General features: G+C 34.7%; 1 protein-coding gene across 20 annotated transcripts in view; it reads right to left on the bottom strand.

Annotated features, from left to right (window-relative positions):
• Positions 1-26,606, bottom strand: part of NPAS3 (neuronal PAS domain protein 3) — a 741,221-nt gene that overhangs the window by 324,742 nt on the left and 389,873 nt on the right. For all 20 annotated transcript variants that reach the window (XM_034417996.3, XM_034417993.3, XM_034417994.3 and 17 more), the window contains one exon: positions 19,609-19,691. In XM_034417996.3, coding sequence (XP_034273887.1) covers positions 19,609-19,691 — 83 coding nt within the window. The remainder of the gene's footprint in view (positions 1-19,608; positions 19,692-26,606) is intronic.

The raw sequence follows: 26,606 nt of genomic DNA on the forward strand, positions 1-26,606 counted from the left end.
AGCAGGGGCAGGCAGATTGTGACATGCTGGTAGATAATTCAATTTATTTGCAGTAGTTTTTGACTCTTAACAATTAAATAATAAACATGGAAGTAAAAAAAGAAAACTGGCTTTATCTTATTTGCTTATCTTTTCTATTTTCTATTTCTAAAATAGAAATAAAAAATCCTTGCTTTTCATTAGATTTGCTGCACCATTCTGCTAGGAACACATAGGTCTGATTTATATAACTCTATTATACATCTACGCACTATATGCTGATCATTTATTCTATCTGGTTATACCAGGTTGCCTGCTCAGCTGGTATTAAATACCGACAACTCCTTATGTTTTTTATACAATGTTTATTTCTCTAAAACAAAAAACAACCCCCCCCAAAAGACAACCAAAAAAGGTTACCAAAAATAATAACATTACAAAAGTATATATTTTCAAGATATAAATCCATACAATACAGACATACCAGTGGTGGGTTGCCCGCGGTTCGGACCAGTTTGCAAGAACCGGTAGTAAAATCGGCGGGAGGCCCCAGATGTCATTATCAGCTATCTGTGCATGCAATCCCATTGCGAACCAATAGTAAAGGTAAGTAGAACCCACCCTTGATACATACAATACACCCAAAGATATATATTGCTCAAATCCTAATTTTATATTATTTAGATACCAATGTTATGTTACTTCGTTGTCTTATTTTAGTTATTTAGTGTATAATATTTTATCAACATTTCCACTTCTGGCTAGTTGTTTGCTCAAGAAACAAATTTACAGATACAGAAAGAAATACTGTACTGTTTATATATTGGGTTTTTATTTTTGTAAGCCACTCAGAGTCACTGAGAATGATTGGGCGGCCATATAAAGTATAATAAATAAATAATACTATGCTATATCTTTATTAATACTAATAAATTAATACTAAAAGATGAGCTATTACAAAAACAGGAAAGGTGAAAAATTTGAACTGAATGTTTAAAACTGTTAGGCTTGTAATTTCAAGTCAAGTAAGGCTCTATTTTTTGTAAAGACCAATGATATTTCTTTGTCTCAGATCTGTCAGACAAAGGTGACTGTGTGTAACACAACGGTAAGCCAGAAAATGGTGTAACATGGTAGTTTATATTTTCAGAGCTGAGCTAAATTTTCCTTTCTTTCTCACAATTAAATATAATCTGAGATCAATAAAATATAGGAATTGGATGAAATAGATTTAAAATATATATATATAAAAGAATACAACTCATCTGATTTTGCCACCCCTTATACAGCCCCAATTTACCTGGCACTAAGTCCTCCTTCTATTTCTGTCATTTATAACATTTTACTCCTTTTGCAGATCACATTTTGCAGGATGACCACCCCGTGTTCAGTTCCTCCCACTCCATAAGTAGAGTGGCTGAGTACCCCACTCTGGAACCCTATTGAGCAGTGAATCACAGAATGGATCAAAGAACTGACCCTGAATTAAGCGGTGGTCTTGGCTCTTACAGTAATTTTACTCACAGTTAATTTATTCCTACTATTTCCATTCAGCGGTGTTTTCTCTCTATGAAACATTGACTGACGCCTAAGTCATGCTTTGACCCATTAAGTTCTTTCCAAAGTATCATCTGAGTTTTAAGGATGCTAGTTTACTCTTTCAGAAAAAGTACTGCCTAGATTTGCTACCCACTAATTCCATAAAAGCTGTTCAAAGTTGGAGAGCCAACTGTTAGAATCACACCGGCAGATGCAAGTTCCATATGCTCAGGAATCTCTGGATGGAATTCTTATCCACTGCATCTGCATGTCAGCTTGTCTTTGCTGGCCTACTGCTGGCTTTGTTGATAAACCCAACTGCCTATCTGCTGTGTGTCAATTTTCCATGCCCTCTAGTCATGTAGTTAAGACCTCAGGTACTTTTCTCTCACTGAGGAGAAATATATAAGCAAAGTATGCTTTATTATGCATGCATATTGCAGAATGCAACTGTTTTCAATTAATTCAGCACAGGTGATTTGCAGGTATAATATAAATGAGAAATGTTCTGGCACATAGTCAGGAGGTATATCACTCAGTTAAAAAAAATCTTTAAAGTGTTTTAATCCTAACTATGGAAAGCACTGCTATAGGTAAATTTAGACACACCTGCAAATATATAAATCAAAATTCACAATTGCTTTCAAGGTAATTTTTAAAAATGCAAAATACATGCACCTTTAAGTTAATGAACTTGATATTAATATATTTTATAAAATAATGAAATCTATGTGCAATTATGTTTGTATGGCAAAAGGAACATATGGGTTATTTTCTCAACTAGAACTGCAAATGCCACATAAGATTCTCCTTTGAAATCAAAGTGAATTTTGATGGGCATCTTTTTTTTTAAAAGAGAAAGCATTAACCACAACTCTCTGGACCACTACAGATAGATATTTGGTTGGGTGTGGCATGCTTTCTGATGATGTTGCTTAGTTCGGAAATGAAACATCTGCAAAAAAAACTATCAAATTCAGAGAGCACCAAGAGACCCCTCATCCAACTCTGCTGTAAATATTGTTCTCTATTAATGCTTTCTGTTAAAATAAATGACCAAGCAAAGGGGAATATCTGTGAAATCTAGTAGACTGATATGATTCTTGTACTTCAATTGTTTCATTGCTTTGAATGTAATAATAACAATAAAACTCTGATATATGTCAGTATTTCAGACACGAAGTTATATCTTAAATGCGGGAGGGGACTCTTCCGCTGTGAGACTGAGGACAGTTAGCTACTTCATCCTACTGCCCACAAAAGGCCGGCTCCATAGTCTAATCTTCCCAAAACCGGTGCCCTTCAGATGTTCAAGGTTCCATTCTGGGAAATATAAACCAGAACACCATTTATGTTGTATACATACATTCCATGTAGGCTTCTGGGCTTCATAAAGCCTTGAGAGTGGCATGTTCTTAGAATGTTATTCAGTATGACAACTTTTTCTAACATACCACTCTCAAGGTTTTATGAAGCCCAGAAGCCTACATGGAATGCATGTATAAACATAGGAATGCATGCATAAACATAGGAATCATCAGATTTAAAAATTTAGTCAAACTTTCAACATATTTGGTATAATAAATGAACCTGGAGAAACCATGAAGATTATAGATATAACATTATAACAGAATCTTATACTTAGCCAGTGATTTCAATATTAGGTAAAGGAATATTGTAAATGTCAATGTAGCATTGTACCTCTAAAATAAAGATCATTTCTTAATTAATGGTTGGTATTCAGACCACAAACCCTTTTCAGAGAGAAATATTCTTGGTTCTGTTCAAATGAAACTTTGTTAATGGGTAAAAATAATGACAAAAGAGGGAGGGGGGAGAAGAAAGTAATATATCAACATATTTGTTCAAGAACCAATTTTTATTCTCCAAACAGCTGGTATATACACACACAATATTTGCTAACCATATGTTACCACCAAAATCAATTAATTTTAAAATATGACAAGAGATAGTAAATTTTAACAGTAAAAATGGAATGGATATTTTTAACATACAGTGCAACCCTTCTTCATTTCTATTACTTCTGTTACTTTTAAATAAATTGCATCCTTTAATTGCTGTATTGCAGTCACGGGAATAATCCCACCAGATCTCTGTTTCTCCATTAAATCATATTTGCTTTTCTGTACCAAGAGATCAAACTCATTATGTATCTATCCTATACAGTCAGCATTAATGGATAGAGAGTGAAAGCCATGAATTTTATGAACCAATGTTCTTTCTGATTTTTAATGAGGTTTAAGAGGTCCCATTTTAGCAATACTTCAAGTTTTCTCAAGTTCTTACTCCAGGGTTTCCTTTTGGGCACATGTAATTTTAGCAGTGTTTATGAGCTGCATCCCTACTTATATCACTAGTTAATCATCCAAATAACTGAGACAATAGTACCAAAAATGTATTTTTCTCATTAACACCTTCTTTGAATTAAGTGTTGAATATATTATTAGCATATTCTTTCTCTTTCCGATTGTCTGCCACAGTGTGGAAAGGTTGATGAACCCCATGGTCTTGAGCTTTCTACCAAGATTTTATATAGCTATTCTTTACAGTTTCATTTACCTCAGGTTTTAGAGGTATGGAGAACTCTCAATGGACCTGCTAAGTCTAGGAAGTTGTTCTTCCACACAATCCTAGTAAACATTCTACTTCTTCCCAAGCCAAGGTGTCCAGTCAAAGTTTTAAATCTTCATAGCAGCAAATCACCGGTTTCCATGATTCTCCCCCTTTGTCTTTTTATAGTATACACTTGCATTCTCTGTGCCCTTCAGTGATCACATTTTTTCTCCTGTTTTACAGAGTCTCTCATTTTTTCCTGAAAACTGAGAGCCTGCTTCATTGGTAATAGTCAGAAAATTGTTTGAGTTCCAACACTGCAGTATATATTTTATGTCCCTTGCTTCTAGTTGTAACTTATCCACATAACTTGCCCTCCTAACTGTCTTCTTTATGAAGAATTGCTTCCATATCTGTTTCTTCTTATTTTAACTTAAAACCTCTTGAATAGCTTTTCTAGAAGTCTTCTGTTCCTCAGTGAACAATATATAATTCTTCTCAATTTCAGGCTTATCTCATTAGTCTTTTCTAATATCAGATATAATTTCTCCATTCTTCCTTCTTTTTGTGTCAAAATTCATTTTTTATCCAACCTGCAGCTACTTAAACTGGATTCTCTTAATTTATTGCCACTTTTAGCTCAGCATTCTTGCCTTGGGATTTCCTTTTTCTTAGGACCTATTCCCAATTGTTCCGGTATGAAATTTCAATCCACAACCACCTGACAAGTTCTCTCTCCTTCCTGGAAGTTGATTTGTGAACACTTCTTTGATTATCACAATGCTTAATGCCTTGGTTGTTCCAGTATGGGATACTTTAAGGTTTGATGCCCCCACTGCCCCAGTATTTAATTTGATTTATATGGATCTGCTTGGATCATGTGTGTCATTCATCAGTTGTGATGAGTTGTCATCAATATGCTGATGTCACTCAGCTGCTCTATGCCACCTTGGGTCTCACTAGAGGTGACACAGAAAGGCTGTCAGGAACTGAATACAGCCTAATGAACAATGACTAAATCTCTCCAAGACTAAATTGCTCTCCATCAGTATGCAGGATACTGGATATCCAGAAATATCATTCCCAGGGATATTGCTCACAGTAGTTATTTTGGATGGATTATTTTGTGCTTCTCCTGAAGGGTTGGTACATACATTGGGGGTCCCTCCTAGAATGAAAAGTATTGCATTATATGGTGTAAACTGTGGCCAGGAATTCATGCCTAACTTTTGCTGGTTTGCCAGCTATGTCTACTTGGGCCAGAATGTTCTGGCATCATTAACTCATATCTTGATCACTACTTTTTTTTGGAATACTGTAATATGTACTGCATGCATGTATGTGTGTACACACACACACACACACACACACACACACACACACACACACTCTATATGGGTCAGTTTTCAGGGATAAACTGAAGCGACAATAGTCCAGAATATAGCAATCTGGTAGTTCAATCCTACCAGTGAAGACACCTCTTCTTAAGTCACCACACTGACTGATAATAGATTTCTAGGTCCAATTCAAAATATTGAACACTGGAAAGATCCCCAGCCAGTTCAAGATATCCCAAAATCTTGCTATCCTAAAACCTGAAAAAAACCACACAATGACCCAGCAAGCTACTGCCCTATAACTCTGCTGAGCATTTGCTATAAACTTCTGGAATGATTAGTTTATAACATGTTGATAGGGTTGTCACTTCTTTCCAGGCTGGGTTTTGCACAAAGAGAAGCTGCTGAAAGCAAGTTCTGGCTCTTACTTCATTTACTGAAACTGATTTCCAAAAAGGACTAAAAACTTCTGTGGCTTTTATTGATTTGACTGCAGTTTATGACACCGAGTGGCTTGACGGTTTGATGCTCAAGATGAAGAAAACTATTCTGTGTCTTAAAGTAACAAGCCTTCTGAATAACATGTTAAAAAACCGATACTTCAAGGTCACTGTAGGAGGTATCACTAGTAAATCCTTTTTCATTAAGAATGGCTTGCCATGGGATCAATTCTAACTCCACTCCACTCCTATTTAATGCATATACTAGTGATTTACCAGAAACCAACTCTGAAAATTTTTGCTATGCTGATGATATGGGAATAGCTATCCAAACCAAGGATTTTGAGGAAGCGGAATACATTCTTACTAAGGATCTGAGGTCACTAAGCCTATAATATTATGAGAAGTGGAGGCTATGCCCAAATAAAACCGAAGTATGCACCTTCTACCTAAGCAATCGTACAACAAAGAAATAATTAAACCTATTGTTTTGTGGAAAGAGGATAAAACATAACTGCCATCCAAAATATCTGAGAATAATCCTTGATCAATTCCTTGCATTTGGAAAACACCTTGAAGTAATGGGACAAAAATTGAAAACCAGGAACTACTTGATTAGGAAAATCACAGGAACAGGCTGAGGAGTACAAGCAAAAACATTGTGTGTAGTGGCACAATCATTAGTATATTCTGTCACTGAATATTGTGCACCTGTATGGGGAAAAAGTTGTCATACCAACAAGCTTGATGCTCATCTTAATGACATAAGGAGAATAATATCTCACAAATGAAGGTGAATATACATGTCCCAGGATAATGATGCAGGATCCAATCTGGGTCAGTCACAGGGACCAGATGATTGACCCAGATTGGATCCTGTAGAATAATATCTGGAACCCTTAAATCCATACCACTCGCACGGTTCCATGTTTTTTCTAACATTGCCCATCCTGTTCTCAGGTTACAACAACAATAGACAGTTCAAGAGCAGAATAAGATAAGCATGCCATCAATTCCTAGAGATCTTCCAATACATAAAATGTTAGACTTTGTACCTCTCACCAGGCTTAAGTCTAGGAAATCAATTTGAGATAACATACTACAGGCAGTCCTTGAGTTATGACCATCATTGAGCCAAAAATTTATGTTGCTAAGTGAGACATTTGTTAAGTGAGTTTTTCCCTATTTTACAACTTTTCTGATTTAAGTGAATCATTGCATTTGTTAAGTTAGTAATGTGGTTGTTAAGTGAATCCAGATTCCCCATTGACTTTGCTTGTCATGTGCTCAGCAAAAGCTGAGCACCTGACCCCAGGACACTGCAACCGCCATAGCATGCCAAGCATTTGACCATGGAGATGCTGCAATTGTTGTAAGTGTGAAAAACAGTCCTAAGTCACTTTTTTTCAGTGCCCTTGTAACTTTGAACGGTCACTAAAGGAACTGTTGTAAATCGAGGATTACCTGTACAGACTTACAATCTAGATGAAGAATGGCAATTAAGATGGACAACTTTTAATAACCGCAACTGAACAGATCATGCAGATCCAACAAAACCACTTTCAGGAATGCAGTTGTCCTGTAAAATTTAGAGCCACCTGAATGGAATCAGGACAGGCCATGCCAGAACTAAGGCAAAGTTCTTTAAGTGGGGAATGGCTAGAGCAGCAATCTGTCTGTGGTGTTCTGGAACAAACTATAACACATATAATTCAAGAAAGTCTGATCAGGAAATTTCAAGGCACCTGGGATGATCTCAACACAGCCATATCAGAAGCAGTTAGATGGTAGCTTCTTTGGATATTGAATTATAGTATCAATTTCATTGCAATTCTATGGCCCCATATTATTATGATTTTATTATGGTTTTAATTTAATTTTTTATCTCCTATATTGTATTGTCCACATACTCTTAATTTGTATATCAATGATTGCATGACCTCTGTAAATGCCATAGGCTAAATAAAATAAATAAATAAAAATGCTGTTAATTTACAATTAGATAATCTCTAAAGGATCCTTCTGACTGATCAAATACATCTTTCTATTATATGGAACCCATATAATATCTTTTGATATCTCAAAAGAATTCTTTAAAAATAGCTAAATTCTCCAGAACAGGTGTATTACAAGTTTAATTGTGGTGAGTTTACATCATCCATATTTTGTCAAGCTTCTTCAGAATCATGTTTCAGTATTCTACTTTTTTCTCACTTCTGGAAGGCAGTGTTAAAAGACATTTGCAAATACCTTTAGAGCATCTTTGTTGTTCTATTTTACATGAGCAAATAAACACTGAGGCTGAACAGAAGAAAATCTAGTCAATATTCAAGATGTCAAAATCTACATAAAGAAGAATCCCATTAATAAGATATTTCTGTTTTCCATCGCTTCATCCCTTATTTATTTTCAGAATTTCAATATTGTACATCAAAATATCATGGCAAAGACCAAGATAATAGTCTCTAGGATCATTCTCCATGTTTATCATAAATAATACAGAAACTATATTTGTGGAAAGAAAACTGGACTCATTAGGTTACATATACAGGAAGCACAGCATCTCTATTGCTTCAGAATCATAGCTGAATATTAAAATTAATTCAATTAAGTAAATAAACAAATAGCCAAATAATTTTTTCATAAGGGGATTAAATAATAGTTTTATAAATAATACAAGCCGAATAATCCTTAAGAAATAAAGGGGATACAAAGCATCCATAGCAACATTTCTAAAAAATCCAGGTGGTGGCAGATACAGTTGGGAATTATCTATTACTAGTTTCAAAGATCTGCTGGTCTTGCACTAGGAAGCAGAAAGTTTGATGGAGAAGGTTTAGGTTTTTTTTTTAAAATCCCCAAATTCATTCTAGTTTTCCATTAGGTCTTAAGGAAGATAATTTTATTACACTAGGTCCAGGAATGCCAGCACCTTTCCTTTTTAAAGAATATGGGAAATAAGAAGGCACTGGGTTCAGAAGATTTAATAGCATCTTCAATCTACCACAGAGTTTGCCTCTTTCCTTTCTAAGGTTGGGCACTGATAGCAGAGGACCAATGACAGAGGAAACTTTTACTGTCGTAACCAGAAGGCAAGAATTGGGTCCAAAGAAATGTGTTCTATGATTCAGAATTGCCTAAAGTATCACATGTTCTGCCTCTATCTAATTACCATATATACCCACGTATAAACCCATCTGCAGATAAGCCCAACCCTCAAATTTTTCACCATGAAAAATATGCTAATCACAGATAAACTGATTTGCATTTTTTTCATAGTATTTCACTTAAAAATTTGAGGGTCAGCTTATCTGCAGATGGACATATTCACGAGCATATACAGTATATACAGGAAATACTGGTATTTAAAAAGAAGCATTGCTATGCATATTTGCAGATAAGCCCATCTGTGGATAAGCCAAACCTGATTTTTTGGCATCTAAAACTTTCAGCATATCCACAGGTATATATGGTACCTACTAAATAATTTGAAAATTAAGATATGCATTAAATTTACAAATTCTAATGTATGTGTTATTTCTGAAAACTCTTGAGATTTTTAGAAAGAAAGTATGCATTCAGAAATTCTAACATTTTAATCATCCTAAAATAATATTCCCAATTTCTATCCCATATAAAATCTGTTTTTTGAGGAAAGAATGAATGATTTTATATTGTCAATGTTTTAAGTAATCTACAGATGTTTGCAGGGCAAAATCAACACCAAATGAAGTTTCCATAAACACAGTATATGTACGTAGTGGGGAATAAGAAAATCCCACTACTACTTCAAGGAGGCTGCAAATAGTTCCTATTCCTATTCCTTGGGTCTGATATAATGTATGGAAATGTCAATTCAGACAGTATCAACCAGTGTTGAAACTGTATGTACCATAGTTGCCGCTTAAAACACAGGTTTAAAAAGGTGCTACTTCAAGTCTGTGTTGTAAAACAATTTTAAATTTAAATATTGGAAGAGAGAATATAACAAGGAAACAGGCAAAACCCAACAGCAGGGCTCGGCCAGTGGTGGGTTGCCCCCGGTTCGCACCAGTTCTATAGAACCGGTAGTAAAACCGGCGTGAGGCCCCGCCCATTGACCCCGATGTCATGAAAACGCTTCTGCACATGCGCAGAAGAGTGCGCGCGTGCACGAGCGAAGCAAGCACACACACATGGTCCTGTTGCGAACCGGTAGTAAAGGTAAGTAGAACCTACCCCTGGGCTCGGCAATTAATTTTCCCAGGGGGCCACATGAGAAACTAGGACTGTTGTGGAGGGCTGCCACCACCACTGCTGCTGCAGGGTGGACAGGGACCATCAAAGAATCGGATATGGCCTGTGGGCTGCAAAATGCCCAGATCTGCCCTATAATGTTAGGAGCCTTGGTGGCGCAGCAGACTAAAGTGCTGTTAAGTAGCACTTAGCTGCCACCTGCCTGCAATTACTGCAAGTTTAAATCCCACCAGGCTCAAGGTTGACTCAGCCTTCGATCCTTCCGAGGTAGGTAAAATGAGGACACAGATTGTGGGGGCAATAAGCTGACTTTGTATAAAAAGAACACCGCTTAGGGAGGGTCCGAAAGCCCTACTAAGCAGGTATATACAAAAGTATGAAGGCTATTGCTTAATGCATTGTAAGCCGCCCTGAGTCTCCGGAGAAGGGCGGCATATAAATCAAACCAATAAATAAATAAATAAATGTTCACTGAATATACTAATCCTGAGCAGAAACCATGACATTTCTGAAGCAACTTGGAAAAGAAAACGTGTCCTTAATATATCCAAACCATACTATCTAGGCTAGGATTCCTCAAACTCTTCAACTCATTAACCCCTTCATGAAGTTTCAGATTGTTCACTGATTCCCACTCTTTCATTATATGAATATAATTTAATAAATGCTACTTTAACTAATAGTACTATGAATAACAACAGCAACAATAATGGTTAGTCTCATCAAATCTTAGGGTCAATATTGACCACTTTGGAAACCCTAATCCAGGTAAAATGAAACAGTAATTTTTCCTATGCTTCATATAAGAAGAATTAAGCAATGTTTTAAAAGCAAGACGATCCATTTAGTAATGACCACAATATTAAAAGTCAATCTATGCACCATATAAACTGTGGGTTTATATGCACCATATAAACTTTGGGATTGTATAACAGTTTTATTATGATTTTTCAAGGGATCACATCCTAGGATGAAATAAATAGGCAGATAGCATTGCAAATTTATTTATTTGTTCAACTTGTATGCCGCCTTTCTCCGAAGACTCAAGGCGGCTTATAATGCATTTAAAAACCATATATAAAAACATTAAAAATTAAAACATTAAAAGCAATTAAAACCCATTCACACCAAATAAATGAAATCTCTTACATTCAGACTGCCTTTCAAATGCCATGAAAATTATCATTAAAAAGAACAGTGGGAAAATTTCAAGATTTGTAGGCATGCATGTTGGTGAAATATCAAATAATACTTTAAGTCTCCCAGAGTTTATATATATATGTCCCAGTGTCTGGCTGAAGAGGTCCAAGAAGGCCGAAATAGTGCTATCCCAGTCTCCCATAAGTCTCAGAAGAAACAACATAAAATGTCTGACAGGCCTGAAAGCGATGAATAGAGATTTCATCCCACCATGGCCATTTTAACATCTTTCAACATAGGAAAAAACCCTGATTGCAAAAATATCGCACATTTATACCTATGAATTAAAAGAAATAAATATTTGACCTCTACAGGGAGGAGTCATAAAATATGGGTGTGTCTGGCTGAAGAGGTCCAAGAAGGCCGAAATAGTGCTATCCCAGTCTCCCATAAGTCTCAGAAGAAACAACATAAAATGTCTGACAGGCCTGAAAGCGATGAATAGAGATTTCATCCCACCATGGCCATTTTAACATCTTTCAACATAGGAAAAAACCCTGATTGCAAAAATATCGCACATTTATACCTATGAATTAAAAGATATATATATATATATATATATATATATATATATATATATATATATATATATATATATATATATACACATACATACATACATACATATATATATATATACATACATACATACATATATATATACATACATACACATATATGTAACAGAGTTACACACACACACACAAACACACTATAAATATAAAATATATAAAGAAAACACTATTAAAATTAGTAGTAAAACTAATGTCAATATTGTTAATGTTAATATGGTTAATAAAATCATAGTAGAAGAAGATGGCGCTTTGCCATATTCCTGTACAATGAAAAAGTGAAGTCCCAATTCACCTCCTCCAGCTGTATGCTGCATTGTTTAAGGGCCACAGAAGAGAAGACTCTCTCCAATATGCTAACCACTAGTATCAAAATGACCAATTCAGCACTGTGCTGTAAATTCCAGTTCTCTTCGATGTGCCACAATGCACCTGCAATGCCAGAATACATTGAAATGCTGCTTTCACCACTTTAACCCCCTTGCTTCCCCCATGCGTGCTTTCTGTCAACTAGAGAAAGAGTTCTAAAACTGCCTCTTAATATGAACCTGTTCCCTGGTGATCTTAACAAGTTAATAGTATGAGATGCAGTTCGTCAGATAGTCAGTATCCAGGTCATTTAGAGTTTTAACACATGACTGGCTCTATAAAACTAAGCAACAAAGGACATAAGAGGATAATGTCATAATTTATAGTGATCAGACTACTTATTCAGAAAGTATAATGTATTTGGGAGAAAAATAGTAAAAATAAGATAAATCAATGAAAAAAATATTCTAATTCTGGTTTAGTTTAAATTTGCAAGTTGGTATAGAAAAAAAATATATAATCGCTAGAGACCGATGAAGACATTTATTTTATTACCCCAGTACATCTGTGAAATAAAAATTACATTATTATATAGCACTTTTCCTAGAGACATATGCAGCTACATTTTAAATGAAATTTGGCAATGGATTGCCATAGCAGTTTACTTTATTAAGTGAAAAGTGAAAAGAAAAGAAATTATTTACTGTATTAAATTTATCTGACACCCATCTCACTATCAAGCAACTATGAGAGGCTTACAATATTCAACACTGCTGTAAGCAATCACACTGCTACTGTACAACTTGCACAGGCTCCCACTTTCTTTCCAGGCACAATTCAAATTGCTGGTTATCCCCTTTAAAGACCTATGTGGCAAAGGACCAGGTTATCTGCAAGCCCATTTCTCTCTCTGAGAACGTTGTGCGTGGTGGTGCAGTATCTAACCATTGCAGGCTAACTATTAACTATTGCAGGCTAATTCAGCTCACTGCCAGGAGTTCGATCCTCACAGGCTCAAGGTTGACTCAGCCTTCTGATTCCTTCTGAGGACCCAGATTGTAGGGGGCAATATGCTGACTCTGTAAACCGCTTAGAGAGGGCTGTAAAGCACTGTGAAGTGGTGAATGTCTAAATGCTATTGCTACCTACCTTCCCTCCAGATTGGATTGGATGGACTTACTCCAGGAGCTGTCTCTTAAATGCTATCATCTGTTGGGATCTAGCAATAGCAAGCCTTTCCTGTAACTAGATTTACTTTGAGAAATAGCCTTTCCCCAGTGGCATGGAGGGCCCTCCGTGCTCCTTGCTTCTGAAGGGCCATTAAGACTTCATTTTTCCCTCAGGTGCTGAGTCCGGAGGGAAGGGTGCCAAGCATTTGTGGTTCTGTGATGGTTTGAATGACACCTGAGTTTTTAATTTTTTCTATTTAATTATCTATTAAAGTCAGCTGCTCAGACTTACATAGTGTAGGGAATGATAAAAAAAATATTTTAAATAAATAAATAAGAGTCACTGGATACTGAGTTTTTTTGGCACAATATAAAATGCTTATTATGACTATAAAACTGTATACAGTTTATATTCACACTTGCTGAAAAACACTCTTTCACAGGTATCTTCTCAAGTTTTAAGAATTTCAGGAATGGCACTTGGTTTTGCTACTACTGGCACTATGTCTGAATGGGCATTCCCCTTGTCTGTGGAGTGATGCTTGCTCCATTTCTTGTATTTTACCTGCACACAAAACCATTCAGGAAGCACTTAGAAGAAGAAACTGATTAATTTGCTGAGATGGATTTAATTGCTATTCTTTCTTTATATTAAAATGTTTTCATTGTGGTTTTTTTTAAAAAAAAACTGTTTATGCTCAATTGTAATTTGCTTCCATATTAATTGTTTTATTATCATTAGCTACCTTGGTTCAATGTCATTATCGTTAGCTATCTTGTGCGCAAATGAAATGAGAGGATAGTAATTCAACAAACAAATTATTTCAAGGAGGAGGATTGTTCTGAGACAGTTATTTACAAGGAATATGCAACATACTCCACAGTTCATGCATAGTTCAGATAGACTCCTTATACTTGCCTTCTGTGAAATCCAATATATCTTGTAGAAACTCTCACTTTATTGAGATGCATTTTTAAAATAATATGGATGGATGAATGGATAGAAGGTATGAAGGAAGGGGAGAGAGAGAGATGGAGGGAGGAGAGAAAGAAAGAAAAGAGAGTGAGAGAGAGAGAGCAAGAAAGCAATTGAATTAATTAAATTAAATTAAGAGAGAGAAAGGGAAGGAAGGGAGGGAGGGAGGGAGGGAGGGAGGGAGGGATAGTTTTCAGAGATCCTGCTTGAATAATTAACAACAATAAAACAGTTTCTATAGATTTAGAGGGTTTTTCCAGTAGCTTTCAAAGATAGCTGAAGCAAAAATATTATTTAGCTTGGCAACAATGTATACTCTGGATAAATCCATATATATCAAAATCTATGTGATATGGATGTTAAAGTATAATAATATGTATTTAACAGGTACTTGGAAGGATAATATGCATAAAGTTCCATGGTGTTAATGAATCATTTGCTGTATTCAAACAAGACTGTTGCAACTGTAGCCCCAAATTGACAGATGCATCTACACAACATTGTTTAGGAATATATATGCAGAACCCCGAAATAGTACAGGCAACTCTTGAGTTGCGACCACAATTGAGTCCAAAGTTTATGTTGCTAAGTCAAACATTTGTTAAGTGAATTCTGCCCCATTTACAACTTTTCTTGCCACAGTTGTTAAGTGAATCATTGCATTGGTTAAGTTAGTAATATGGTTGTTAAATGAATCCGGATTCCCCATTGACTTTGCTTGTCAGAAAGTTGCAAAAGCTGTTCATGTGACCCCAGGACACTACAACCGTCATAAATATGAAATAGTTGCCAAACATCTGAGTTTTGATCATGTGACCATTGGGGATGCTGCAATGGTCGTGTGAAAAATGATCATAAGTCATTTTTTTCAGTACATGGTAACTTTGAACAGTCACTAAACGAACTGTTGTAAGTATGCTGAATGCCAGTTTAGAAAACTAAAGCAATATTTAAATGAAAATCTAATATGGCGAGTAGCCAGGTACATAAAAGGTATTTATACATACAATACTGGAAATATATTGATGCCCATATTGCTTATCCCTCTGCTGTAACACCATCATCAAATACTATCAAATTGATATCCTTTGCAGATTCAATGCTACTTTTGGTCCTATTCTACTCCAATTTCACTTGCAGGCTTTTCTTTCTACAAATTTTCATCTTTGGTTACTAGAGTGCTTCTTTTAGCCCTCACCTGTTCATCAACCCAAGCCTTGAAAAAGCAAAGCACTGGGAATGAACCTGTTAAACGTGCTGTTCTAAATAATATTCAAAAAATCAAAGCATCTTTTAATTCTCTCTGTTTTCCTCAAAGAGAGGAATGCATCACATATGCTGTAACCTCTATATTGTATTTAGTTGTGTAATAAACACATTTACTCCTACCTCTGTACTTAGGTTTTATGATAATTGCCTAGAATCTAGATTGCAGATAGGAACATTATCTTTGTGTCACACTTTTATTCATAATTTCAAACAACTTTCTAAATGGTTATTTCTCTTACTTAGCAGTCATAATGTATGGTATACCAAAGTATTATTTTACAGATACAGGAATCATGCCAACATAAATAATATCTTGGTTTTTAAGCACCATTGTACTTTTGTCACATGTGTAGTCATTAGCAAGGTTGTGGTGTATAAAATCATAATCATCCAAAATCAACACTTCATAATGTCTACAATTTAAGTAGCAATACAGTAAACCTCACTTGATTGTTTTACAGTATAACATTCTAAGATATGCCTTTTGGTTTAAGACATTCAAAATGCAACATTTAAATATGCAGAATTATCTTGAGTTGTTCATATGTGAACTTAAAAGCCATGCAACACAGGAAAATTAAGTAATTATGCCTCCAAGTTATTTACTGCAATTAAGCTCATTTATCATATGCAAATTAGTGCAAACTGGTCTCATTAGTTACTAAATTACTCAATATGAGCTGAACAATGTAGCACTCCAGTTTGTAATGAAAAATCCCTGTAGAGGCAAGCAGGATCAATTAAGCTAATTTGCATATGCAAATATATTGTCTCTCTTTTAGTTTCCCCCATATTTAATCTTACATTTTCTGGTCATTCTTGATTATATTAAAAGGATGAGGTCAATCAATGTCTTCATTGTAATCTTAAGTCTTTATACAACTTCATAAAGAAAAAGACTGCACTTCAGATTGCCTATTTTTGTATCAGCATATTAATCTATTTTCCATAGAATAATCAAAATAAATGCCATGATATTATATTTTTAGGTTATTTTTTCTTAGCCATGGTTAATAAATTTTACCTGACAGTGAAGCCAAAGTCACTAAGATGTTGGCACAAAAACTGAAAAAAATGTATATTGGTTAATTACTTTATTTTCAACAAACTCTTCCTACTATGAATTCAATCAGAGTTTTTCAGTTATATTGTATGTGGCAACTTTTCCTGATGTTATGTTATTGAGTCATATTCCTTTGCCCAAAGATTCAATTGTTGCTTTGATTATATAATTTGTTTCTGACACACAAAGAAACGAAATGAATTCTTTGCATCGCTTTACTACAAAAGATACAGGATAGATACTTAAACTTGTACTGACTTTCTCAGGGACACAGAGGTACTCTGCCAATAGTATAAACTTGGATTTTCAAACTGACTTTGATGCCTATCAAAAGCTCTTGGGTAAACTTGGGAATCAAGGGATAAGACATGTTCTTTTATAGACTCCTAACTGAACGGACAGGAATAAAATTTCTGTTTCCTCAAACATCTGTTCTGGGAAGTATTTTTTAATTTATTCGTAAAAAATCCTGACTAATGAAAAAGTATTATCTATGGCCAACTTTCTGGATGATACCAAATCTTGTGAAGATCAAGTGATTTTGTGCTCCAGACAGATCTCTTTAAACTAAATGAATTATCCACCAAATGGCAAATGTGCTTCAATGTAAATATAAAACATTTCTATTTATATGCTGGGGCTCAACCAGCTAATTTTTTTTTTTTTTTTGGACTAACTGGATCTGAGAAGTCTGTAACTAACCAGGAAAATTATCTTGATGGGGTCATAATGGATTGCTTAATGAAGATGTCAACTGCGCAGCAGCCATGAATAAGAAAAAGTCCATGCTAATGAGCATCAGAAGTGGATTAAAAAAGAAAACAGCCCACATTGTAATGTCTTTATGTAAATTTGTGATTCCCACATCTGGAATACCAGGCACAGTTCAAGTCACCACATTTGGAAAAGAAGCTGAGCAAAATTCAAAAGAGGGCAATCAAAATGAAAAGATACCCCCAATACTTTTCTTATAAGAAAGCATTCGAATATTTGGAGCCTGCAGCTTACAAGAATGGTGAACAATGGCAATTAAGGACTACAAGGCACACATAAAACTGTCTCAAAACACTAGGACCAGGAATCATCCGATGAGGCCGGATGGAAGAAAATTCAGAACAGACAAAATGAACTCCTTCACACATATAATTAACCTATGAAATGTATTATTATGTTGTAGTGATAACAACTATATAGAGTGACTGGCCAAAGATCACCCAACTGGCTTTTGATCAGGCATGACTAAAACGAATAGACTCCCAATTTTTAGCCAGCTGCCTTTACTACTATACCAAACTGGCTGTCACATAACTTACATGGCTTTAAATGGAGATTGGATATATTCATGAAGAAGTCTATCAAAGGATACTGAGACCCAAAGCTACTTCTAGGTTGGGGGCAGCATATCTCCAACTAACACTTGCAAGGACTATAACACAGTCATAGTCAGAAGAACTCTTTTTGCTATTTATATATTATAAATATATTGTTATTTATTTATTTATTCAATTTATATGCTGTCCATATAACTATCGAGCAAGAGTGGATGGCATATACATTTATTAAATAATAAACATATGTTTTTATGATTTTATGTTCATGATTTTATTATGCTTTCCAAACTCTCACATTATTTTAATACTATTATGATTCATCCCACAGTCAGCCAGCTGTTTAGACTGGATTTGGTATTTTTATCCCTCTAAGTCCTTCCCAAGGACCTGGGATAGGCAGACATTATTGTTTGATGATGCTAAAGGTTGTTGTTGTTGTTGTTGTTGTTGTTATTATAGTTGATTGCATAGTCATTATTATTAATACTAGTGATAATAAATCAAACATCTCCTTTCCTCCTCTTTCAGAACAGACAGTAAAACTGTATCAAATCACATTCAACCAAAACCAGCATAATTTTTTTAAATGTATGCAAAATATTGTTATGATCACATACAAAAATAAAGCTATGCAAGATAAATGATCTTTACCAAGATCATATGCATAAGAAATCCATCCATTTGATAAATAAAAATCATTACAATTATCCTGGTTTTCTTGAGAAACTTACTTTGCCATTCATTTTGCCAATTATTGTTCAAGAAATCACCAAAAATATAGCAACAAAAGATAGGGATCTTAGCAAAGAATGATAGAAAACTCCGAGGAGGGTACATGTCTTGTCTTATTTATAATATAGTATAACAGATTTATTAGGACATCTGGATTCAGCCCTTTGCTTAATTTAAAGTAATATTTTCTTCTGGATGCAAAGTTTAATATACAAGTATAGAAATTATTTTCAAAGAAGCAAAGTTCATGATATAATAGATTTTTATATTTTGCTTACAGTGAAGAAATATATTGATTCTGATCAAAATGAGATTCTACTAGGAATCTTGTGTCAGAACAACATGAAAACACATGACTGATGCACAACATTTGTCAAGATAGTTTCTTCCATAGATACTATTAAAAAAAATTGGAGGAATACTATATTGTTTATCTAAAGCATTAAAGGCATGCCGTCTTTTAAAGGAATATAGATAGCACAATGAATACAACAGATGAAGCAATAGTGCTGAAAAACTACAATAGAAGGAGAAAAATGAAAATCTACATGTGAACAAGATTAAAAATTCTTTTTCACAAAATAGTTAATACTTAAATATATATAGACATTTTGGGAAACCAACAGCTATTGCACAACTTATACAACTAATGTGCTCAGTTTTAAATTATTACAGTAAAAATAATACTTGCCCTCCTTCTCTCATTAACATTCTCTTAACCATTCACTTAAAAAAAAGAATATGTAAACAAACCCTCACTGTATAGGCTCTAATAGTAATAGCAATATCCAAATATTTGACAGGTGTTTTATATCTTGCTATTAAACATGTTAAACTTTTATATTTGTTTTTTTTTCTTTTTGCAAAGCCAATGCTTTTTACCTGTAAAATGTGACTTCCCAAATGTGACTCAAATACATCAGTGGCAAGGGCACTGGGGCTTCTCCTGCGCTGGGCACCTATAACTGAATAAAAAAGGGATTATGTTGCAATCTCTGCACATTTAGTCACAATGCATCCCAATTTAGGTTATTATTATTATTATTCATTAATATTTTCTGCAACCTTAACATTTGAAAAATTATGATTAGGGAAAAAATATAATTCTATGAAATACAAAGGAGCCCTAATTCTCCACTTTATTTCTTTATGTGGAAGACTGTATTCAAAGGTTGTTCAATATTCCAGACACAGGTTACTTACACATGTATCTCCATAATCAAAATAAATTTATACAAGCTCCAGAATTTATCTAACTTGATACAAAGTTGAATGATTATACTCAAGCATACATATTTTGCTATTGTTATATTGATCAGTTATAGAAGAGCAGAAGAGAAACAGAGCATGTTGAGACTATAAGCATCTTTCCTTGGTTGAGCAATATACCCACCTATGGGGAAAAAAATGCACAGAAAAAAATCCTGAAGTTTTTTTTTTTATTGAAAAAGTTTTTCAAATACAAATTTTCCCCCCTTTCCCCCCTCCTCCAAAACCCCCCTCCCCCTCCCCTCCCCCTGTGGCTTCTTCAAAGTAAAACCCAAATTCATAACAGATTATGTAATACTTTACCATCCCCTTGCTCCATCCCCCATATGCTGACCCTTTCTTTCTAATAATATTATTATATCCCCCTTATACTATACATTTCAAAATAACATTCTACTATAACATTATATAATAACTCCTAATTTAGCATAGTAATATTACTATATCCCCCAATTTAACAATTTCTACTCATAATCTACTCTTTTTCTCCTCCCCCATACCTATATCTCTTAAATCAAATCTTTTTTGTATATTAATATGACATTTCAAAGCAACCTTCCACTATAAAACTATATAATAAATCCTAATTTAACATTTATTCAACTCATAGTCTGCCCATTTCCTCCACCCCCATAGATATATCTCTTAACTCAAATCTTTTACATATATTCATATCTAAACATAATATCCCTTTTCTTCAACTAAACAATCAATAAGCTAACCTATCTCCACCCACTTTCCTACAGGACTACCATACATAATAGTTCTATATCTTTATTCTTCTGCCCACACCACTAAGAAGTATTCCCTTATATAAATAAAATCCTCAAATGACTTTAAGCTTGTAATCCATATAATATCTTCTGTAGTGTCTTTCAGCTGGATTGTTAACTCCATCACCCATATTAGGGTAACATCACATCCTAATTCCAACAGTATGTTCGGTATCTTCAATTACCATCTGCCCCCATCAACAATAGATGTCTTGATATATAAAAAACAACCACCTGAGTGACTTTATATTTGTATTCCATATAGTGTCTATAGTAGTGTCTTTCATCTAAATTATTAATTCCAACCTCCGTAATAGGGTAACAACCAGATCTTCTGCGTGCCCCAATCCCATAACTCTCTTGCCTTGTAGCTCAGCATAAACATAATACATTTATCAAAGAATCCAAAATAGATAATTCCAATCCATTCAGTTTAAGGCCCTTTTCACATCCCAAAAGTACAGCACTGGAGAGGTCTGTCACTCTCCTCAGGATAATATAAATCAATACTTTGCCTCAGCTATCTTTTCATATATTCAATCATCTCTTAAATAACTGGCATTACACTGTTGTTTAGTTTAAAAGTTTTTGTTTTTGTAAGACCTGCTTCTTCTTTTCTTGACTTTTTGTGGGTTAGATCTCCATCCTGATTTCCTTTCTATAAATTGTGTATCAACTATTTGGTTTTCATGCTGATCTATAACTTGATCTTGTTGGTTTTGCTTTTGTGGCTTAAATCTCCATTCTGGTTTCTTTTCTATGAGTTGTATGTCAACTGATTGATTTCTATGCTGGTCTGTAACTTGATAAAGCATCACATTAGAATCCAAAGCCGCCTCTCTTGTATTTATAAATAGTCCAGCTGTAACCTCTGAAGGAGAATCCAGAAGCGGCTCATCTACAAAGTCCTCTGTAACTTGTTGTTTTTCCATTACTTCCATCTCCTTCTGCTTATCCTGAATTTCTATCTCTTGTTGATTTTGCTTTTCTTTATTCCACTCATGTATTATACATGAAGATGTTGAACCCATTTTAAGAACCTTATAGTAAAATTCTTCCGCTTTTTCAACAGTATTTAGTTGGTATCTTTCTCCTTGATATCTCAGTATTATGCCAACTGGGACATCCCACCTGAATGAGATGTTTTGTTTCTTTAGCTCAGTTACCAAAAATCCAAATTTCTTTCTATCTTTTAATATCTTGGGCGGCAACTCTTTATATATCCAGATCTTTCTTCCATACAATTGTAGAGTGGAATTAAAAGATTTTTGCACAATATCATTTATTTCTTTATCTGTAAAATAAATCACCACATCTCTAGGCAATTGCCTTTGCTTTGCAATCCAAGAATTTATTCTATAGGCCTTGTCGATCTTACAAGATACCTCCTCTGGATGAACCTTTAAAATCCCGGCCAGAACTTCAGCAGATATTTTTCTTAAATCATCTCTATTATTTTCCTGTAACCCTCTCATTCTAACCGCAAATTCTGTGAGCCTGAATTGCATCATTGTAACTTCTTTTTCAATCCCTTGTTTTATATTTTCTGCATTGTAAGTCTCGTGATCAGCTTCCTTTTTAGACTTTACTTCAGAGCTATTGTCTTGAATATTTATCAAATCATTTTCCATTCTTTGTATTTTATTGTTCAAATTATAAATCTTATCATCAACTTCCTCCATTTTAGACTCTAATAACTTGATATTTGTATCCATCTTTATAACTATTTCTGAAAAAGCATTAGTCACTGTTACAATCTTTCGTTGTAAATTATCATACTTTAATTGTATGAATTCTTTAATTTCCTGCCTAAATTTTTCAAAATTCTGGTTCACAATCTCGTCATGTCTTGCCATTTCCTTCAAAACAAATTCTTTTAAATTAAAACCATTCTTCTGAGTCTGTAAACTCGAAACTTGTTCACATAATTGTAAATGGGGGAAAAAAAAACCCCGCTGCTTGTTTGTCTGGCTTTGTTAATTTTAACGCCATCCTGCCACACAGACAAACTCTTTTTAAAGAAAGAGGACTTCTCTCCCAACAAGATCAATGTCAAATCTCAAAAAAAAAAAAAAAAAAAGAAAGAAACTTAGAATAGAAATTTTTCTTTTCTCTATTCTAGCCAGCACTGTTTGTTCCGCTACTTTGTAACTTGTTATGGAAGGACTTTCACTTTCGGCTACTTCTCAAGCCTCAGCGGTCGCCATTTTAAGCTTTTTTTTCCCTTCACTTAGAAACGCTTATAAAATCATTAAAAATACTTGCAATTTAGGGTCCCAAGTCCAGATCTCATCCTCTTTAATTAATCAATCTGTTGTTTTTCGTTGAAAGGTTTGATCTCGTCGCCTGGCTCTGCAAAAGGCAGAGGTCTCCCGAAGCCCGGAGCAGCAGCGAAGGAAATAGGGAGCCTCATCCGGCTTCGTCCCTAAGAGTAAAAGAAAAACTCTGGGGACTTCGCAGAGGGCTCTACCTGCCCTCGCCTGCTCTATCTCACATTTCCTTATGGAAATGGAGTTTTTCGAGCCGCCTTTCAGCTGTAAAGGCGGCTCTTTATGGGCGACGGGGCTGGCGGTCCCAAGGGACCGTCTGACAGCGATGGAAGTCAAACCGGAAGCCTTCTAAAATCCTGAAGTTTTTTATTAGCTTGATTCTATCAAATGATTTTTGGAAAAAAGAACTCAGAAAATTATAACCTTGAAAAGTTAATAAAAATATATCCTATAAAACAGCATCAACCTTTGTTTGAAGAAGTACACTTCAATGACAGCACTGTCAAAAATAGTTTTAGGACTGCAGGAAATAAAAATACAGAAGAAACCCAAACAATAGTACTGATAGAAGAGAATATCGGTAGCTCAAACGTTGAAAAATACAACGTTACCATACTAAGTAATATCTTCAGTGCAAATATTGTGGTTAATATTTAGTAAGCCAATATCAAATATTTTTATATATTAAAATAAGAAGGAAAGTGTCCAATCTTCTAAGCCAAACCTTAAAGGTAAAGGTTCTCCTCGCACATATGTGCTAATCATTCCCGACTCTAGGGGGCGGTGCTCATCTCCGTTTCAAAGCCAAAGAGCCAGCGCTGTCTGAAGACATCTCAGTGGTCATGTGGCCGGCATGACTAAATGCCAAAGGCGCACAGAACTCTGTTACCTTCCCACCAAATGTGGTCCCTATTTTTCTACTGGCATTTTTTATGTGCTTTCAAATTGCTAGGTTGGCAGAAGCTGGGACAAGTAATGGGAGCTCACCCTGTTACAGTTCAATCAGGATTCAAACTGCTGAACTGCCGACCTTTCGATTGACAAGCTCAGCATCTTAGCCACTGAGCCACCACATCCCCAAGCCAAACCTTAGGAACATTAAATATATGGTTCTGACATGGGAAATGTCAGTCCAATGTATGTGAAATTATTAATTCCTCATTTACAATATGATCACAATAAGAATTTCTCTGCTGCTTATGGCAACACCAAATGTATGCAATGCATGCCACTTGTTTTTCTCCTGGTATGGATTAAATTATAAAATTTGCTTGTATTTGTTAAATCATTCCTTTGTTAAGAAATGTTGTTTTATTAAACCTTAAAGTACAATTGAGAATGCACCATCTTTTGCCCTAATTTGGGTGAAACTCTTTATTGCAGCCTTATATTGTATTTTTAAAGATCAGCCTCTCTTGTGCAAATGAAACAAAGACATGATGGAAAGATAAGTTTTGGGGAAAATAAAATTATCTATATTTCTTTTCTAAACAACTTCTGCTCATCAAATGTTTTATCTCCTGGCAAAGAGATATCTTATAAAATAAAATAAAACAAAGCACAAATGTCCTTTCTTGGGCATTGCATGCCCTTTTTTTCTAGGAGAAATTCTTCCACAGTTTCTCAAAGGAAGGCTTTTTTCTTATGACAGACAGTGGCATTGATATTGAAAATGCCCAATGGAACAAGTTTTCTCGTAAATCTTTATATATATATATATATATATATATATATATATATATATATATATATATATATATATATATATATACATACATACATACATACATACATACATACATACCATTTGGTCATCTAATGCAAAAACGTAGCACTTGGAGTTTTGCCAAAAGCTGTTCTCCTTTGAAATCATTTCTAAAGCAAATTCTCTTTCATCAAGCTGAATGAGAAATGACAGGAAAAAAAAATACAGAATGTCTCTGCCAAGCACTACTATAAGTCTGAAGCCTAGGCTTTACGGAGCTGTAACAAAGTTGTGATGGTAGGTTAGAAAACAATACAATGTCCTCCCTGTGCCTCAAATTTCCTCTGCTGCATGTCCATCTGATCTGCAGTTGGTTTTTATAAAATACATTGAGATGGCTACTGAAACTGTTGCTTAGATGCTATGGAACGTCTCCATAAACATTTGTTTCCACACATTCCTTATTTAGTTTCCTAAAATTGTTACTTTTTAGGGGGGGCAGGAAATTAATCAAAAGCAGGTACTGCTAAATTTACAAATGATCAAAGAAGTTCTAAAAGGACCAGTTAATGTACTAACAATTCTCCTGCATTGAATTGGAAGGCCACACATGTATTTGAGTTCTGTATTAGAACTCAGTAATAAGAGATTATCTCTGTTGATATTGACAGGCATAACGGAAGCTTTTTTATGATATCTAATTTTGTTTCTGGAGGTAGGAAGATACCTCACTGCTGCTTATATATTACTTCATGCTACATTTTGTGCATAGCTGCATATATTAGTATTATAATCTTTACATTTCAACATGTATCTGCCTAATAACAAAAGCTCTTTTTTCTGACCCCAATGGGTAGTTGTACTACATGATGTGAAACCTAGGACTCTTTCATTACAATAAACCACGACATATGAGTGTAACATGGTCTATTTTTGTATGTTCTGTAGCATTGTTAGGGATATTAGTGCAATTCCTTATTGTAACATATTTATACTTTCTTGCCAGTAAACAGACAAAATCTTGTAAACAAGAGAGCTCAGGGCATATGCTCTCAGGCCTGCAAGAAATTGTTAGATTGGAATAAATCTTCTATATCTGCAAGTTTACTACATTACTGGAACAAATATTTTTGCAAAAACTCTTATTTTACATATAGTGAACCCAGTGACAACACTCATTACTTATTGGCAAACACAGCAAAGATGTACCTCGGCCAATCTGTTCAGTATCTGCTACTGAAAGCAGTGGATTTCTTTTCTGGAATCAACCTGTGATCATTGATCAATCTAGTGAGAAGAAATTCTAGAGAAATTATTTGTAACAGGCATTTGCATTATCAGTGCCGAAAGACATATGACATCCACTAAGAGTAGACAAGGATGTGGGTTTGGAAATGTAGCATTTTGAATATTTAATTTGTTTGCAGGAAACACTGCACTTTTTATATCGAGCAACAAATTTCCTGCTGAAATAATGTATTACCCTAAAACTTAGAGAAGCTGAATGCTCTAAATCCAACACTTTGTCATCTTGATTTCAGAAAGGAAATCAAGGTGATATATACAAGTGTATTTCTTGTTATTTGCTATACTTAACATAGGGTCATTTATTAACATAAGGATAAAAGTATTTTTTTAAAAAAATATGCCAAAAGCTTTGATTTTAGGCAACACCAAAGAGCGGTCAGCCAGTTTCCAATGCTCTGAAAGATGATTCCATTCCTGTGATATTAAATATGTTTACAAAACATTATGTTAAGCTATTTAAATTTTAGTATCTGGAGCAGTGAAGGATTGGACAATGAGTAAGAACACACAGTTATAGCTAATTGGTTAAAGAGAGCTGGCACATGAGGCAACTTG

Source organism: Pantherophis guttatus, chromosome 1, assembly GCF_059756535.1.
Source record: "Pantherophis guttatus breed Tessera chromosome 1, ASM5975653v1, whole genome shotgun sequence".
Lineage (NCBI taxonomy): Eukaryota > Metazoa > Chordata > Lepidosauria > Squamata > Colubridae > Pantherophis > Pantherophis guttatus.